Source organism: Neoarius graeffei, chromosome 6 (assembly GCF_027579695.1).
Source record: "Neoarius graeffei isolate fNeoGra1 chromosome 6, fNeoGra1.pri, whole genome shotgun sequence".
NCBI lineage: Eukaryota > Metazoa > Chordata > Actinopteri > Siluriformes > Ariidae > Neoarius > Neoarius graeffei.
Genome location: NC_083574.1, coordinates 19,614,657 through 19,633,047, shown reverse-complemented (window position 1 = coordinate 19,633,047; position 18,391 = coordinate 19,614,657). Strand labels below are relative to the sequence as shown.

Genomic DNA, 18,391 nt, shown 5'->3' with positions numbered 1-18,391 from the left:
AATGGAATAAAACAATCTGAATATTTTAAACATGTAATTTTTTTATATGCTAGGAATTTAATTCTGGTCTAATTCTATTTACTGTGATAGGATTCCAAATACTCTGATTCTGTTATGAATCAGAAAAAAAATTATCATAAGTCACAGCACTTTTATTTTTTTAAAGTACTTCATCTACTTCAACAATGTTACACAAAGATCAATACATAACAGTTGTAAATGTCATTTAATTCCACAGAGTGTCGATAATGGTGGACACCAGTGAAAGTGACCACTATTATCTAAACCTCACCTGACTTCTCAAACGTGTGTTTAGATAGAAAAAGGCGATTGTCAAATGAAAGAGTAAGAAACAAAGTAGGGTTTGACAAGGATATCATGAAATATCGGTGAAATATCGGTGAATTTGAAAATAAAAAAAAAACAACAACACATTTTACTCCTGTTCTCCCCGTGTCCGCGTGGGTTTCCTCCGGGTGCTCCGGCTTCCCCCACAGTCCAAAGGCATGCAGGTTAGGTTAACTGGTGACTCTAAATTGACCGTAGGTGTGAATGTGAGTGTGAATGGTTGTCTGTGTCTGTGTGTCAGCCCTGTGATGACCTGGCGACTTGTCCAGGGTGTACCCCGCCTTTCCCCCGTAGTCAGCTGGGATAGGCTCCAGCTTGCCTGCGACCCTGTAGAACAGGATAAAGCGGCTAGAGATAATGAGATGAGATGAGACATTTTACTCCTAACAATTTTAATTAGACCTTCAGCTTACTCATTTACAAACCTTGAAGGTCTCTCATCCTCTCATCCAGCCAATGATGGTACGTTATATATTAGTCAAATTGGCTCTGTTTTATATAAAATATAAAGTATCCTATTAATCCGTCACCTGTGGTGACCTTCTTATGCCACACAATGTAGTTAATGCAGTAGCCATCAGTCTGTGTCTGAAGGTGAAAAACCAATGATGGACTGCAGTGTTGGCCTTGAGGATGAGCACCCCTGGTCTTACCTTAGTAAAACATTTCAGTATACTGCAGTATGTATATTAAAAAAAAAAATCAGTGTCCGCTTTGCATGAACTCCATCCAATTTGAATACAAAAGCCCATGTTTGCTAATTTGCTAACACTAACTGGCTATATTCAGCTACCTTGTTTTCTTTGCTAATGCCAGTTTAAACTAGCATCAATTCCTGTAGGGTCATTCCACGTCAATTCAACCAGGGCCCGTGCACTTAGGTCTCAAAAAATTCTGAAAAAATCACCAGATGTACCCATGTTACCTAGGAGAAAGACTGTAAATTTATTTGAATGTAAGATGTACGTATACTTTCCATTACAGCCAGTTTTACTGGGGGAGGGGGTGTCAATTTTGTTCAGACTTTTTTTTTTGTCAAAGTTCACAAGCCCATAGCTCAAGAACTAAACCATGTAGGAGGCTCAAATTTTGCATGCTGGTACATAAATAGGAATAGTATGTAGCAAAACTGTCATTCTGGGTCTGGATGATCCTGCATGGTCATAGCACTCCCTCAAAGATCATCAAAATTTTATTGGAGTTTTTGGCTGTGCTCTGTTTAGGCCTTCAGAAGACATATTTTTACCCAACATAGGCTCTTGATTTTTTTTTTTCCCCTTATTGAGATAAGTAGAAACACACTCAAAAAAAGCAATAAACAGAAAGGAAACTCTATCAGTGTTTGAACAGAAGACCTCACAAGTCTGACAAATCATTTTGGATGTCATTTTCAGAGCACCATAACACCTTGTGGGAATGTGCGCAGATTTTTTAAATATTTTTTTCTTTATTCTCCATGATCCCTTCTTTTTAAAAACACCAATTTGGCTTGTCTTACTCGAATCTTTCTTTTTTATTTTCCACCCTGAACATGGGCAAAATGCACCATTGAGAGCAATATGTTTTCTATAATATTAAAGTGCTGATGACACGTTTTTGACATCTTTGGCGATGTTTTATAACATAAAAAGTATTTCCCGATGATCCATATATTAATTCATGAAGGCGCCTATTTTACAAGTTATGATAAAAAATGCGGCTATTTGGGCAAATTTGACAGGGCTGCAGCACCCAGGAGACGGAGGAGGAGGAGGGGCTATATGACGTCAGCGAAAGAACCTTCCTCCTAACTTACCAGTTTGTTGTTGATGCGACAGGTGTTCAGTTTGTCATTATTAGTATTATTATTATACATTATTATATATATATTATGCCTTCGCATTGTGTTGCCGGCTTTTGCTCCAAAACCCATAAGGATGGGATAAGTTTATTCAAGTTTCCCAGAGATCCCGAGCTGCATGCAAAGTGGGTGAAGCAAGTCAGGCGCACTCGTTCCAAGTGGGAGCCCTCACCAACATCCGTCCTGTGCTCTGAACACTTCGATTTAGATTGTTTTGACACCCTTCCCAGCTTAAAAGAATCTCTTGGGTGTTCAGTTCAGCACAAACGTGTGTTACTACCATCAGCAGTGCCTACACAGTGTTGCCAGATTGGGAGGTGTCCCGCCCAGTTGGGCGGTTTCAAGTGCATTTTGGTGGGTTTTGAACATATTTTGGGCTGGAAAACGTCAGCAGTATCTGTTGCCAGATACTGCTGACGTTTTCCAGCCCAAAATATGTTCAAAACCCACCAAAATGCACTTGAAACCGCCCAACTGGGCGGGAAAAATCCCAATCTGGCAACACTGCCAGTATTCCGGAGGGGGTCTACTAGTAGCTATGCCGGATCCAAAGACAGTCCTCCTGTCAGAACATGTTGTGAAACGACATAAGATAAAGGTACGTAGAGCTGTAGATTCTACATGATAATCATAAATGTAATCATAAAGTCGGCGTGATATCAGTCATGTATTTGCTTGTGAAAGCTTGCGGCTTTCATGTAACTGCCGCCTAGCAACGAGAGGCAAAGGGCAAAGAGGGTAGGCTATCATAGATTCTATTCGGAAGAGATCAACACAATTCTAGACTCCCAGAAGAGGAAGAGCTAGCACTAGAGAGTTCACCGGCGTTTTCATGCGCCATTTCCCTTGAGTAGAACCAGAGTAGAACAGCCAGTGAACCGCAGCGTGTTCCTCCGCTGACATCACAACATGGCCGCGAGCCACGGACCCAGTTTTCTTGCGCTGTGCAATTAAAAGTTGGATATTCGCGTAACAACAGCTTCTTTTCACGTAATTATAACAGAAATCTAACATGTTTGGCATGTTGTATAGTTTATTTAAGAAATTGCATAGAGTCATGTTCGTGTCATCAGCCCTTTAATGTAAAGAGTAAATAACCAAAGGCCAATTTTGCCCTGACATGATCACCTGAGAGTGCCTGTGCAGGGGTGGAGGTATCCTCTCAATATTGAGAGTAACCACAGGTGCCCCTAAAATCACTGAATCATTGAAATTGAAAAGGATACCTCCACCCCTGCACAGGCACTCTCAGTAAGTCAGATTCTAGCTTTGGGTAAATTTTGTTTTGTTTTAATGCACATAATATTTTTTAATTAATTAATCTCATCTCATTATCTCTAGCCGCTTTATCCTGTTCTACAGGGTCGCAGGCAAGCTGGAGCCTATCCCAGCTGACTACGGGCGAAGCGCGGGGTACACCCTGGACAAGTCGCCAGGTCATCACAGGGCTGACACATAGACACAGACAACCATTCTCACTCACATTCACACCTACGGTCAATTTAGAGTCACCAGTTAACCTAACCTGCATGTCTTTGGACTGTGGGGGAAACCGGAGCACCCAGAGGAAACCCACGCGGACATGGGGAGAACATGCAAACTCCGCACAGAAAGGCCCTCGCCGGCCACAGGGCTCGAACCCGGACCTTCTTGCTGTGAGGCGACAGCACTAACCACTACACCACCGTGCAGCCCTAATTAATTAATTAATTAATTAATTAATTAATTAACAAACTGCGTAGCATTAGTCATGCATATGACCACCAAACTTCCAGAGAATGAATGATTTTTTTCAGGCAAAAACATTTATGTTTTTCTTAATAATACTTGAATAAGTTTAAAAGTGCAATTTTTAACTTTCATTTGAGTCCAGTTTTGACTGGATACTTCCAGTTTTAAGTGAGTAGGATTTTGAGACATTAGATACGTTCACTTAAGTATATAATTTCTCAGTATGTTTTTTTTATGTTTTACCTACGTAATCGCACATGGACAATTCTTTTTGAAATGCTGTCCTAAGTTATGAGTGTGCTTCTTTAATAATGACAGGACTGTACTGTTTTTCATTGTTATTATTTTTATTATTGTTACCTAGCCACGAGCACAAGAGCACCAAACTTGGATGAAGCACTTAGTCATATTCAGGGGACCCAATTCTCCTACATTCATCCCTCTTCATTCATACCTGGCACCACAACCATCAGCAGGTAGGTAGCAGGGTATAATTGTTTGTCCCTTAAGTGATCCTATCAAAAGTATGTCTTTTATACCTTGTTGTTCCTTGGGGAAAATTATTACTAGAAGAATACATTTTCCCCAAATATTAAAACTTGCACATTTCCTTCAAAAGGCGGCACGGTGGTGCAGTGGTTAGCACGGTCACCTCACAGCAAGAAGGTTCTGGGTTCGAGCCCAGCAGCCTTTGTGTGTGGAATTTGCATGTTCTCCCCATATCTGCACGGGTTTCCTCCAGGTGCTCCAGTTTCCTCCCACAGTCCAAAGGCATGCAAATTAGTTCAATTGGCTACTCTAAATTGCTCATAAGTGTGTATGTGTACCTGACACCAGATGGGAAGCTTATCGATGGCTTCCTGGCTCGCCAACCCTCAATTATGAGGATGGCAGTAGGTAGATAGATCTCCTTCAAAGAATGTCTTGTCAGACTTTTTAGTTAGTCCACTGTTCTCTTGTTCATACTTCTGTTGTTTCATGTTCAAATCCTTAATGAAGTTTATGGAGCTCTATAATAATACCACTGGTCCAACAGAACCAGGTATTCAGCACTGATTCTTCATCAGTTGTTGCTATTTTTGCGTAGGAATTGCATTCCCTCCCCTAAACCCCCAGAGGGCTCCAGCAGTCCTCGCAACTTGCATGCAGTTTCTACAGCTCAGGCCTATGCCAAGCTCATGCAGGAAAGAAGCATGGGTGATTTCAAAACCAACCCGCTCCGTTTCATCAACCAGCTGCAGGAGAATCTACCAAAGGGCCTAGAAGAACTTCGAACAGAGGTATGCATGTAACTTAATGGTTTTGAATATACGGTCCCCTCCGAGAGTATTGGAACGACAAAGCCAATGCAATCATTTTTGCTAAATGCTGAAGACATTTGGGTTTGAGATAAAAAGATGAATATGAGACGTTAGATCAGAATTTCAGCTTTCAGTTCTTAATATTTACATCTAGATAGGTTAAATAACTTGGCACCTTTGGTGGCAGACCAGACCAACCACAATTATTAGGTGAGCAAAAGTACAGGAACAGATAGTCTTTAAATTAAATTAAGGTAAATAACACTTAATATTGTATTCGGTTGCATATCTTTTGCTTGCAATAACTGCATGGTCTACTGACATCAAGACATCAACAAACTGTTGTATTCTTCTCTTGTGATGCTTTTCCAGACTTATGCCATAACTTCTTTTAGTTGTTTGTTTTGGGGAGGGTGTCCCGTCAGTCTACCCTTGAAGAAGTGAAATGCATGCTCAGTTTGGGTTAAAGGGATCCTCCAGTGGATTTACTCTTAAACTTCTGTTAAGTAAAAGTATTCATTGATTTCAACAGTCAAACATTCATTTTCGAAGACCAAATAGTGTTCTAGAAAAATATATTTTTATTGAAATACCAGACGGGCCTCCTGCGGAAGTGACGTATGTGATGACGTGGCTTAGTGGAAGCTTGGAGCAACTCGGCTGTTTATATCCTCTGCTTACATCGTGGTTTTGCTAGTTTTACACGTATTTTTACCAAATTTATAGGTTTTTAAATAAGTAAAGTACACCTCATTGCACAGCATATAAATGCCAAAATGATGCTAAAAAGAAGGACAAGAAGATATCTTTTCACCGTTTACCTGGCCAAAATCGTCTGACTGTTCACAAGAAATGGATTCATGCCATCAGAAGACCTCAAAACAATCTGTCTGCAGTGACCTGCTTATGCTCTGAACATTTTGAATCATTCCTGTTTCGATGAATCGACTGAAGTAAAAGCAAGATTAATGGAGGCTTCCAAAATAAAAAGAAAGAAAAGACGATGCCGTGCCAACAATATGTGCCCATCATTCAGCTCCAAAAGTGCATCGATGCATTGTTGAGCAGCAACAGAGACAACACCGGGAGGTTAGTTTTGACTTTGTTCTACCATGGTTCTTTGTAGTATACAGGGACAGATCCAGCCCATGAATCTGACAGATGCACATTTGCAGAAATATTTCACTAATTTTACCAGACCGCTATGGATTTACACAGGGGCATAGAACACGCTGAGCCCTTTCCAAAGAGGGCAGCCACGGCTCGCTACGACCACGGCTCGGCCCGGTCTGTTGGTTGAGCGTGGCTATAGCCCATGTAGCCGGTTAGCGGTAAAGTAAACAAATGCCCCATGAGCGATGCCAAGTAGTGCACATATATTTCTGCACGTGCATCGGTCTGGATCCATCCCTGGTATATTATTGGTGTCTCGCCTGGTGAATTGTAATCGGCGTTCCGATGCATTGTAGGCTCTTCAGCGTATATTGGAAGAAAATACGGGTAACAAAGAAAACACAGACGTTAAAGAACAATCACCGATGGCTCAAGAGACGGCGCATTCGATTGAGCTTCAGGTACGGTCTTCTATAATCCAGATAAGAGAATTATTCAGAATGTTTTGCATGAAACTCACTCATTTGAAATTTCCAAAGTTTTATTTCATGGTAGTTTAATTTTCATTTATGTGCTAGGAACGTGAATTAACCAAAAGAGGGCTATTGCTGTGCAAACAGATGAACCAGTCAGTGCTGAAATCCAGACAGACAGTTGGCTTCGAAGACAAGATTATCCTGTGTTCTTTGTTGGGAGATGAAAGCATCTCATTAGATGATTGATTCAAACTCTACTAGCAAAACCACGATGTAAGCAGAGGATATAAACACCCAAGTTCCTCCAAGCTTCCACTAAGCCACATCATCACATACGTCACTTCCACAGGAGGCCCATCTGGTAATTTAATAAAATCTAATTTTTCTAGAACACTATTTGGTCTCTGAAAATGAATGTCACTAAAAGAGGTCATTGTTGAAGAATGGAAAAAGATTGATGTTGCAAAATGTCGCCAACTTGTTCATTCCATGCCTAGAAGACTTGGTGCTGTCATTAAAAATCATGGAGGCCATACAAAGTACTAGATGTAGTAGTTTTTGTTGCGGGGTGTACTCATTTTTGCACCACCCTAATTTGAGTAAAACTGAAAAAATGTGTAATCCAAGTTATATTATTAATCTTACTTTCACGTTATAAGTTAAACAGATATTATATTAAACTTTGTCTTGTCAACATTTTGGAAATTGCTTGTGTTCATTGAGATATTCTTTAAAATCTTACTTTTCAAATGTGGTGTACTCATTTACGCTGAGCACTGTACATGCACACAGACAAAACAACAAATCCATCCAAATCTGCCCATGAAGAGAGAAGAAAAAAGGGGGGGAAAAGAGTTTTACCACTCCGCAATATAATCACCCAGGCAAAAACACAGGTGCAATATCTGCTCTTGGAAGAGGTGGTATGAGTACGTACGGTGTGTGCACAGAAAATCTAAGTAGGTAAAACTTAAGCGGAAGGGCCGAAGCCTCATTGTATAGATAGTTTTCACTGACGTCACGGCATTCCGGGGAATGCCCTCCAGCCGCCATCTTGTGGGGCAAACAAAAACGGACCATCGCCATTACCGGCTACGTTATCTCGGACGAATTTATGAAGTTATATAGTCAGTTTTCTAAAATAAAGATCAATGTCGGCAAAATCAAGCAAACAGAAGTATATAGATACATTAGACGACATCTCACGACAACGGTATGCAGCCAAACTGGCCTTGATTGGGGGAATTGACCCCTACGAAGTGGACAAAGATGCATTTTCAAGTGACTATGCAGGGCTGCCAAAGCCTGAAACTGCCAAAGCCTGCTCCAAAGCCTGAAACTGACTTCATCAAACTTTAAAGGCTGTCTAATATATACAACTTTATATATTCACAGCGCGCCTTTTGTCGGATGCCGAGCTGCGCAAATGTGCGCAGCTTTCCGATTTAAACTGCTTTTTTCTCATCCTTATACTTCCTGTTTCATGGACTGTAACGGATTTGCTTATTTAGTAATTTTAATACAGAATTTACTTTGAAATTATAATCAGACACTCCAACGTCCCCCCTAAAAAAAAAATCGGATCTGCGCGATTCAGGCGGCATCCACCAAAAGGCGCGCTGTTTGCATCCCAAACACAAATCAAATCATACAGAATAGACCTAAAATGTTTTTCAAAAATGGCCCTTGCGTGAGTGAAGTGACAAGTTTCAAATAGAAACGTGACAAACGAGCGATATTAAGTGTACATGACAATGTAAACGTACACTCAGCGGTGCCAGTTAGGCAGTCTCCAGAGATTGTTCACATGATGTTTTGGTTTCCAAAAACAAACTTGAACACAATTGATTGTTTATTTAAACAACTTACCACTTATAAAATGATCGGAGCAGACTTTGCTGTGTTTGGAAGGCTGATAATCCTTGCGGTTGATTCTCGCAAGCCATAGATTTCTCCTTTGTATGCTGAGTTTCTTTGTTTGCTCGCCTTCGTGCTCCCGTACAGTGGAAATTCCATAAAAGCTCCGCTTGACGTCATCATCTAACCTATTACGACAGCCGTGAATACAACAGGTGTGCACCATTGCTAGCTTTAAATAGCCTGCTTGGGTTCTTTTGAAGACTTTGTACTCGCGCGTTACAATGTGTGCTCAGTCACCCGTACGGTAAGCTTGACCTGCAAGATGGCCGCCACTAGGGAATCCTCGACTCTGTGACGTCATGTGAAAACTATCTATTAACAAAGTCATAACAGGACTCCATCGTTTAACAAAAATGGATCTTTGGAGCCTTAATGAATGTGTAATTTGCTCCACACTTTGGCCTTTCAGTCACTTTGGTGAAGGGTAATCCTGGTTCCAAAACTTTTGTGGCTCATCTCTGTAGTTCTTTGTAAATTCCAGTCTGGCCTTCTGATTCTTACTGCTGATGGTTTGCATCTTGTAGTATGGCCTCTGCTCTCAAAGTCTTCTTTGAATGGTGGATTGTGATATCTTCACCCCTGCCCTGTGGAGGTTGTTGGTCACGTAACTTACTGTTGTTTTGGGGGAAAGGATTCACAGTTCTCACATTGTTTCCACCAACTGCTGTTGTTTTCTTTGGCCGACCTGTTTTAATGGCTGGTTGTTAGTACACCAGTGATTTCTTTCTTTTCAGCTCATTCCAAATTGTTGTATTGCCTAAGCCCAGTGATTGAGTAATGGCTCTGATGGATTTTCCCTCTCTTCTCAACTTCAAAATTCTTTGTTTGCAATAGACATCACTTCCGGTAGTGATCCGCCTCGTTATGTATTCAGATTTCCAGCTGACGGGCAGGAACCGTATTTGTTTATAGTCGCTTTGCAGTAGTTTCTTGTATTTCGCCTCCAAATATGCCAGAATGTTGCTCTGTATTTGGATGTTCAAACCAATCAAATTGAGAAAAAGACAAAAGGTATTATAGGATAGCAAAAGAAGTCATGCACAAGGGTGAAAGAATGAAAAATATCTCAAAAAGATGCCATGAAAAACAGCTCGCAAACCTTTGACTGTGTTCAAAAGGAATCGAGAGTCCACTTGCTCGTGTTTGCAGCGATCATTTTGTTAAAGGTACATACATCAACTTTATGTATCTAAAATCAAAACTTCTCATGTTAAATGAGTTTTCTTATGTTTTGGATGTCATAAAACAAACTGTTAATGAAACCATGAAACTAGTTTGTAGGTCAGCCTCGATTGAAACTCGACTGTTTATGTATTTATTCAGGTTGTCCAATGATTTCAATTCATAAGTCTGAGCTACGTTTGAAATGTCATGAAATAAAATGTAAGTTATCATTGCAAAAATGCCTACAGCAGCTCCGACTTGAATCACATCCTACACTTCAGCTTACATTACTTACCCTTGCTAAAATAAGATGATTTATTGTCCTTTAGAAGTCTCATTCCAATGTAATGAACGCAGCTATAAACGAAAACGTTATCGGCTTCAAGACTTTTGCGAGCTTTCATTTGATTCTTCGTGTAAAACGATGTTTGGACTACCAGATAATTGGAAATGTCCGGAAATTGTACAGTACCAGTCAAAAGTTTGGAAACACCTTCAAATTCGATGTTTTTTATTTATTTTTTCCCCTACATTGTAAATTAATACTGAAGTCATTCAGACTATGCAGCAACACGTAAGTCAAGTCAACTTTATTGTCAAATATGCTATACATGCTTGACATACAGCACAGATGAAATATCAGTCCTCTCTGACCCACGGTGCAAACAGGCAATGCAATAAATAAAGATAGAATAAAAATAGAATAATTGAAAAAAACAAACAATAGAAACAGGAATCATTTAGTAAGGAATCATTTAGTAAACTTTAAAATGTTAATCAAACCAAAATATGTTTTAGATTTTAGATTCTTCATAGTAGGCACCTTTTGCTTTGATTACAGCTTTGCACACTCTTGACATTACCTCATGAAGCTGATTGAGAGAATCACTCGAAATGGTTTTCCAACAGTCTTGAAGGAGTTCCCAGAGGTGCTGAGCACTCGTTGGCTGCTTTTCCTTCACTCAAACTTTTTCGGACTGACTGACCTTCATTTCTTAAAGTAATGATGGACTGTCGTTTTTCTTTACTTAGTTGAGTAGTTCTTGGTATAATATGGATTAGAACAGTACTCAAATAGGGCTATTCACTGTATACCAACTCTACCTCTTCACAACACAACTGATGGTCTCAAACACATTAAGAGGTTAAGAAATTCAAAAAATTAACTCTTGACAAGGCACAGCTGTAAACTGAAAGCCATTCCAGGTGACTACCTCGTAAAGCTGACTGAGAAAATGCCAAGATGTGCAAAGCTGTCATCTAAAGCCTAGGTCACAACCGGATGTACGATTTTTTGGCTGTGCGATTTTTGGCATTTCCCAAATCGCTGCATTTTTTTTTGTTCGTGGAGAAAGACGCACGTTGGCCGTAAGTTTGTCTTGCAACCTGAAAAAAACGTAAGCGCCCGTAGAGTTTCTTTGACATGACAGAACCTCTGCGGCCAGTCTACGGCTCGAAAATCAGCACGTCACACGCGCGCCCTCCGTGCGTTTCTTGCGTTTTTTTGCACGTAGACCAGCCGTAGGAGCACGTACGGCCGGTTGTGACCGAAGCATAAGCAAAAGGTGCCTACTTTGAAGAATATAAAACATATTCTGGTTTGATTAACACTTTTTTTTTGTTTACCAAATAATTCCATATATATATTTCTTCATAATGTCGATGACTTTAGTATTAATCTACAATTCAGAAAATTTTAAAATAATGAAAAACCACTGAATTAGAGGCATTTCCAAACTTTTGACTGGTACTGTATGTTTGGAAAGTTGTTGAAATCGCTTGAAAATTTAGTCTTTTTTTAGTTGTAGGGGTCCAGTCTATCGCATAAATATATTTTTTCTTCTTATCTCGATTTTGCTTTTGGTTCTAGTCCATTAACATCGTCAGATGTAGAATGTTTTCCACAAGATGACAATGGACACGTACTTGGCTTGGATGCCATCTTTGATTGTTGCCCGTCACTTGGAAACCGAAAGTGAACCAAGAGGTACCGATAAAAGGTCATATGATTGCAAACAAAGAATAGCTTGGTTTTCTCCTACAGTCATCTCTCTGGTCTTCATGTTGGTTTATCCTTTAAACAACACACGCAGTCGTCACAGGTAAAATGCACGGCACAAACCAAAAGTAGATATTCAGAGTTATTAATTGTTTGAAAATCAATCTAACAGGACACACCTGGGCAACAAGAAACACCTGTCAGTCACATGTTAAAATATTTTTTTAATCACGTGAAAAACAAACAAAAGGTGTCCTGTTCTAAGTTGTTTAACACGTCTAGATGTAAAGATCAGGAAATGAAAGCTGAAAGTCTGTTATCTCATCTCTTATTCATCTTTTGATCTCAAACCCATATGTCTTCACTGTATAGCAAAAATAAAATAATGGGTCTTGCTGTTCCAATTCTTTCGGATGGTACTGTATTTTAGCATTATTGCTTTGACATCAAGTGTTAATAATCTGTCACAGATTATTAAAGCTTGAACAAATAGAAAAACATCAGTTGTATGTAATACTGATATGGGTGTGTGTTGAGGAGAGTGCGTGGGTGTCTGAAGGGAAAAACTTGTGGGTGTGTGCTAAGGGGTGTGGATTTGTCTTAAGAACTGGTTAAAAAGAAATGACACTTCCATTCTAGCCTTGAGCTCCACCTGCAACAGCGCTCTGGAACATTGTCTGAACAAGCACAAGGGCCCATAAACAACTTCCCAACACACACACACACACTACACACATTGGAATGTTACCTGTGCTGGGTAGAAGCCAGCACATAATCCCGTAATTCAAACCAGGACCAAACACTAATAATCATGTTTGGATGTAAGAAGGGTTTTTGTTTTCTTAAACTAAGACGTTTTGAAAAATCAGTGCTGTCTGTTTTAAAGTCTTACCTAACCCCAAATGTGGTATTTATTATCAGCTGTCTGTAAATATTATTCCCTTGAAAACCAACTCCTGGGATTCCCAGAAAGATTCATGAACTCTGACTTACCTGTTATTTTATCATTTTGTATATAATTACTAGTTACACCCAAAGCTCTTTATCTTTATCTCTCTTAAAACATTTCGTAATATTAGGCATAGAGCTATTGCATGTAAAAATAATCAGCTTCCAGTCCTGGCTCCAGTGTTACATTTTAATTTAGAATCTCACATACAGAAAGCATAAATGTGTTTTACTTTCTACCTTGTGAAATTATAGTAGATACAGTATTAATGCTCCGAACACTTTGTGGTAGAAAATCTTTACCACAATGTGCTTTTATTATATTATACTGTATTTTGTCAATCAGCAGCATCGAATGTTGAAAAATATAGTTAAGCACAATTGTTTACATACCCTTAGTGTTAGGAAGACAAAGATATTTAACTTAGACCAAAACAGCATGTTATGTTTCAAAGGTGTTTGTTTGCTTATCAAAATGATAATTGGTCAAATAGTGAATGTTAAGATATTAACAATAAAACTATGAAAATTGGGGCGGCACGGTGGTGTAGTGGTTAGCACTGTCGCCTCACAGCAAGAAGGTCCGGGTTCGAGCCCCGTAGCCGACGAGGGCCTTTCTGTGCGGAGTTTGCATGTTCTCCCCGTGTCCGCGTGGGTTTCCTCCGGGTGCTCCGGTTTCCCCCACAGTCCAAAGACATGCAGGTTAGGTTAACTGGTGACTCTAAATTGACCGTAGGTGTGAATGTGAGTGTGAATGGTTGTCTGTGTCTATGTGTCAGCCCTGTGATGACCTGGCGACTTGTCCAGGGTGTATCCTGCCTTTCGCCTGTAGTCAGCTGGGATAGGCTCCAGCTTGCCTGCGACTCTGTAGAAGGATAAAGCGGCTAGAGATAATGAGATGAGATGAGACTATGAAAATTGTTAGTTTAAAAGTTTGAAACACCCTTTCTGAATGTAATATAAATATTACCTATTATTCTATCCACATTAACTGGATATGAGCAATCGTGGGCTCTGATTGGCTACTCTACTACGAGGCTATCAGTTCATATACCATGAGTAGAGAAAAACAAAATGGCAGAGGGTGTTGCTGAACCAACCGAGGACGAAATAAAAACTCTGCTCGAAAACAAAACCCAAAAAAACCCAAAAAAGCAACAAAATATGGAATAAAAATATTTGATGGTAAGAACGCATCTTTTTTTTAAGAAGTATTATTATCACATTTTTCACAAATTGCTACTGTCATTTTACTGGTTTGTTTACATTCTAAGCGAAAATGATTTTGCCAGACTGGATTTTTTGGTATAAACTTTTTATCGAATTTGCAAAAAATAAAAATGCTCTGTTTCTCAAAATCCAGTGAATGTGGATAGAATAAAACAGTTATTCCACTCAATCTCATCGTACATGGCTTATAGTCAACTCGGCGCTACGCGCCTCATTGGCTATCAGCTCATGTACGACTTGATTTCATGGAATAATTGTTAAATAGCCTGTATGCCCATACTTATGCCTTTGTTAATCATATCACCTTTTGGATCCTCTCAATTGTAATACTGCCCCCTCATTATCCCTGCAGTGTTTCTTATAATGCTCCCATACTGGTCAACTTTTGCCCATTCTTCATGACATATCTGTTATAATACCTCTGCCAGATACCATACACTGCCTCATCTATGTATATAAGGTCTGGAAACTGAGAAGGCCATGGTAAACCTTTAACTTTGTTCTTTTAGTCCTTCTCAAACTCTGTGATTTTGATTAATGGTTGTTGGAGGATACACACATGTTTAATTTTTAACTTATAAGAATAAATGTTTTGTAGACAAATTGTAAAATGTAGCACCTTGTCCTACAATCAGCCAAAAACTACAGGGGATACAAACTACAATGATAGTTTATTTAAACATTCTCAGTTACATGGGTAAGATATACAGCCATGTGAATCACACACTAATATCCTGCTGTATTGATTTTAGGAGCACAGTGACACTCAAATTAGCCATTCGGAAAGCCTGGACAGCCTGGAGAATGAGGTTCCTCAGCATGGTCATGGCAGTAAACCTGACAGTTTGGATCTCCCAGAGGTCCATGATACCAGAAGTCCAACACTACTGCAGAGGCAGTTAAACTTCCCAAGTCCATCATCTAACCACTGTCCACCAAAGAGTGTCTACCCGGTCAAGGTAGTAAGTCAGCAGGGCCTGCCTAGTTCTTCCAGTTCCTCATCACCTTCACCTGTGAAAGATGAGTCAGCAGATGAGGTTCAGAATGTCCAGAATGTCTTTAAAAAAGCAAAGCAGTGCAATGTAACAGCCTGGTCCAAAACTTCCAACATTCAAGCTACTATCCCTTGCCAAAAGCAGGTGTTTGCAACTAATTCAGGACACACAGAGCACCAGTATGGCACAACCATTCAGGAGAACATATCGAGGAACAAAAGCACAGTAGAAGCCCACTGCAAAAAGCAGACAGTGTCAGATACTATACATCTGGAAGATTCTAACATTGCTCAACAGTCCAACTCTGATTATGGTGAGCTCTCTAAATGCACTAAGCATCTGTCAGAGATGCAAGCTGCTCATAAAGCCAGTGGATGTATATACAGCAGTGCTTCTGATATGAACAAAGTCTCTCCCAGTTTGGAGAACCCAGCCTTACAGCCAGCAGAAGCAAAGAAATCTTTCCAGCCCACTAAGGGGAGACCAGATGAAGACGATGTTCTAGTTCTCGAGAGGAGAACCCAACTTGAGAACTCTGAGAAATATAAGAGAGCAGAACATCCAATCTTAGCCAGTGAATATAGTGATAGCAGACTGGCAAAGGCCATTTTGCCTAAGCCTTCCAAAATGGCAGAGGAACTAGACAAAACATCAGCGGACACTTTGAGCTCCAAAGCAGCAATTGACCCCAAAAGCAGAAATGTACAATTTATGAAAGGAATCCTTAAGAAAAAGCTCAAGTGTATAAGGAATGGAGATGCCAAATTGAATTACACTCCAGGCCATTTTACTTTCAGCAAACAAATGGCCATGACTATTCAGGACAGTTTGGAACTCAGTCGGTCTAAATTCAGGGACCTGGAAATCAACAAGTGCATTCAGAAGAAACTTCGCTGGTTTGACGAGATGAATAGCGATAGAGGAGAAAATAAGGAAATGGTGACAAAAGAATTAAGCAAGCAGGCAGAAACTGAAAACAGACTAACTCAACCACCTCAACAGCCTTTAGTGGACCAGAAGCAGGGATCATTCCATTCATGGTATATGAACACACCCTCAGGCACAACAAAAAACAATAAGACTTCCTCTAGCCCGGCTGACTCCAACTCAACCAAACAAGCCTGGCCAGATGTTGGTCCCCAGAAAGGAAAGCAGCATGAACCCACAGGGGAATCCAGAATGAAAAAGGCAGTTTCCTGCACTACTGAACTTTGGGTTCCTCAGCAGGTGCACTCAGCCGGAACCGGCTCAGTCACCATTTCATCCCAGGCACGGAGGGGTACCACAATGAGGCCACAATCTTCCAATCAGGTTCAACATATGCTCAGAACCCAAGGGAAGATCCTGGTGCCTCGGCCTCCTCCAAGATCTGAGCTAACTGGGGGGAACTCAGGTCAGCCCGTGATATACATCACTAAAACAGGCAACAATGATGAGTGTTCCCAAGGTAAAACATGCCTAGCAGTGGAGCAGGTTCTTTATAAGGACAATCCAGAAGGACAGCCTGTACTTCAGCGCCACCTTCTCAAAACTGATGAAGGCACTATATTGGCCCCAGTTCCCCCCTCATATGCCTGCATGTATGAGACTATGTCTAAAGGCATCATTACTTTCTGCCAACCAGACGGCCAGGTAGACAGCTGCAGTAATGGCTTTCGGAAAGGTTTCTTGGATCGTACACCAACTGATGATGAGATCTCACTGCTATGGCATGGAGTACGTAGTGCCTTAGTCAACAAAAATGGTAATACCTGCATCATCTTAACAATTGATTTCATGACCCTTTGTATTCTTGGGTTTCAGTCACATGACTTTTCTTAGCGATTTCACTTCCAGTAAAACAACTGGTGGTCAAGCAAACCAAAATAGCTGCCGTAGTGCAAACAACTAGCGATAACTTATCAGAGTATGCTTGTAATCTAGAAGCCACTGCTCACTTAAATATATTCAGAAGGTTGCTATGTGCAATGGAATCGACCCCTACAGTCTGGGAAAGAAGGATTTGTCATATGATCTCGAAAACTACCCTTCAGTCGAGTTCCCCGACATCTCGAACTATCTGGTGTTGCAGACATCCTTCTACACCGCAAAACAAATAAAAGCGTGGAAGAGTATGGAGGCTTACAACTTTTTTGTACGTGGCTGGGTAAAGGACCTTGGTATTAAGTCGCTGCCGAATGAATCCTGTATTGTTTTTGCCCATGTAAAGTATGTTTTTTTTAAGCTTTTTGTTCGCGTCTTTACAACAAAGCACTGCAAGTTGAAGTGTAAATAAATAACAGTTTGCTTGATTATCACTTGTGTTTGCTCCTACTAAAAAAAGTACCATAAAATAATGACACATAGCAAGAAAAGTACTTGGAAAACACTAAGGACAGAGCTGAGAGGGATATACAAACCTTTCACGAAGTGATCACTACAAACTCGAGCATGCTTCGACTCGGCTCCCTTCGATTTCAGTGAGAGGTTCAAAAGCCACCTTTCTCGATGTCTTTTTGTGAAATCCTGTGTTCGTTCACCCTTTTTTATTAGTTCACGGGGAACCCTGAAGAAACTTTTAGCAGTTTCACGGTTTGATCGATTCGAGCAACCTAAAACAATGCAAGTGTAAGGCATTTTTCATGCAAGCAATGTACCTTCTCCGTACAAACGCTTTGTCAACTGAGCTTTGGTAGACCACCAGGTAAAGTTTTGAATAACTAATGAGGCAGATGTGACATCATGTGAAACCCAAGAATAATAAGATAAGAATCTTTATTGTCATTGCACAGGCAACTAAATGTAATTGAAATTAATTCATAAATGTTTAGTAAATCTAAAACTGTATAGCTGAATTATGGGAGCACTGTATCAGGAATCAAACAGTAGTGTTGCACATGTTCATTTGCTGATATAAAAATTCTTCTTATAGATACACCACATTCCAGCAATATAATGCAATACTCATAGGCTACCAGATTGCTGGATGTGCATGAGTTTCCATTGCACCTTGTGCGATATAGTCAGACAGGAGTCTGTTGAAAGAACTGAACTCTCTTTGTGTGTTGGCAAGTTCAGCAGCTTTGCTCGAGATTCTTTGGGGGTATTTTTCTAGAGTTTTTGCAAAGGGCTCTTTTTTGTAGAGTTGTATCAGTAGTGTCTGCTTGCTTTGGCTCTTTGTAAAACACTGCACCACTTATGGGATTACTGCTCTGCTGAAATGAATCCGCATGATGATGGAACTGTTATTTCTTTTGGGTCCTTTGTTTTGTTATATTACAGTATAATAAGTTATGCATGAAAACTTGTAGTGAGCCTATTTTTTCTACCTTTTCCCTTGAGCTATT

At 40.2% G+C, this 18,391-nt stretch overlaps 1 protein-coding gene across 1 annotated transcript in view; it reads left to right on the top strand.

Annotated features, from left to right (window-relative positions):
* cep126 (centrosomal protein 126) overlaps positions 1-18,391 on the top strand; it is a 59,011-nt gene that overhangs the window by 20,851 nt on the left and 19,769 nt on the right. Inside the window, exons 4-6 of the mRNA XM_060923403.1 lie at positions 4,284-4,395; positions 5,007-5,199; positions 14,823-16,809. Of these exons, the coding sequence (XP_060779386.1) occupies positions 4,284-4,395; positions 5,007-5,199; positions 14,823-16,809 (2,292 nt within the window). The remainder of the gene's footprint in view (positions 1-4,283; positions 4,396-5,006; positions 5,200-14,822; positions 16,810-18,391) is intronic.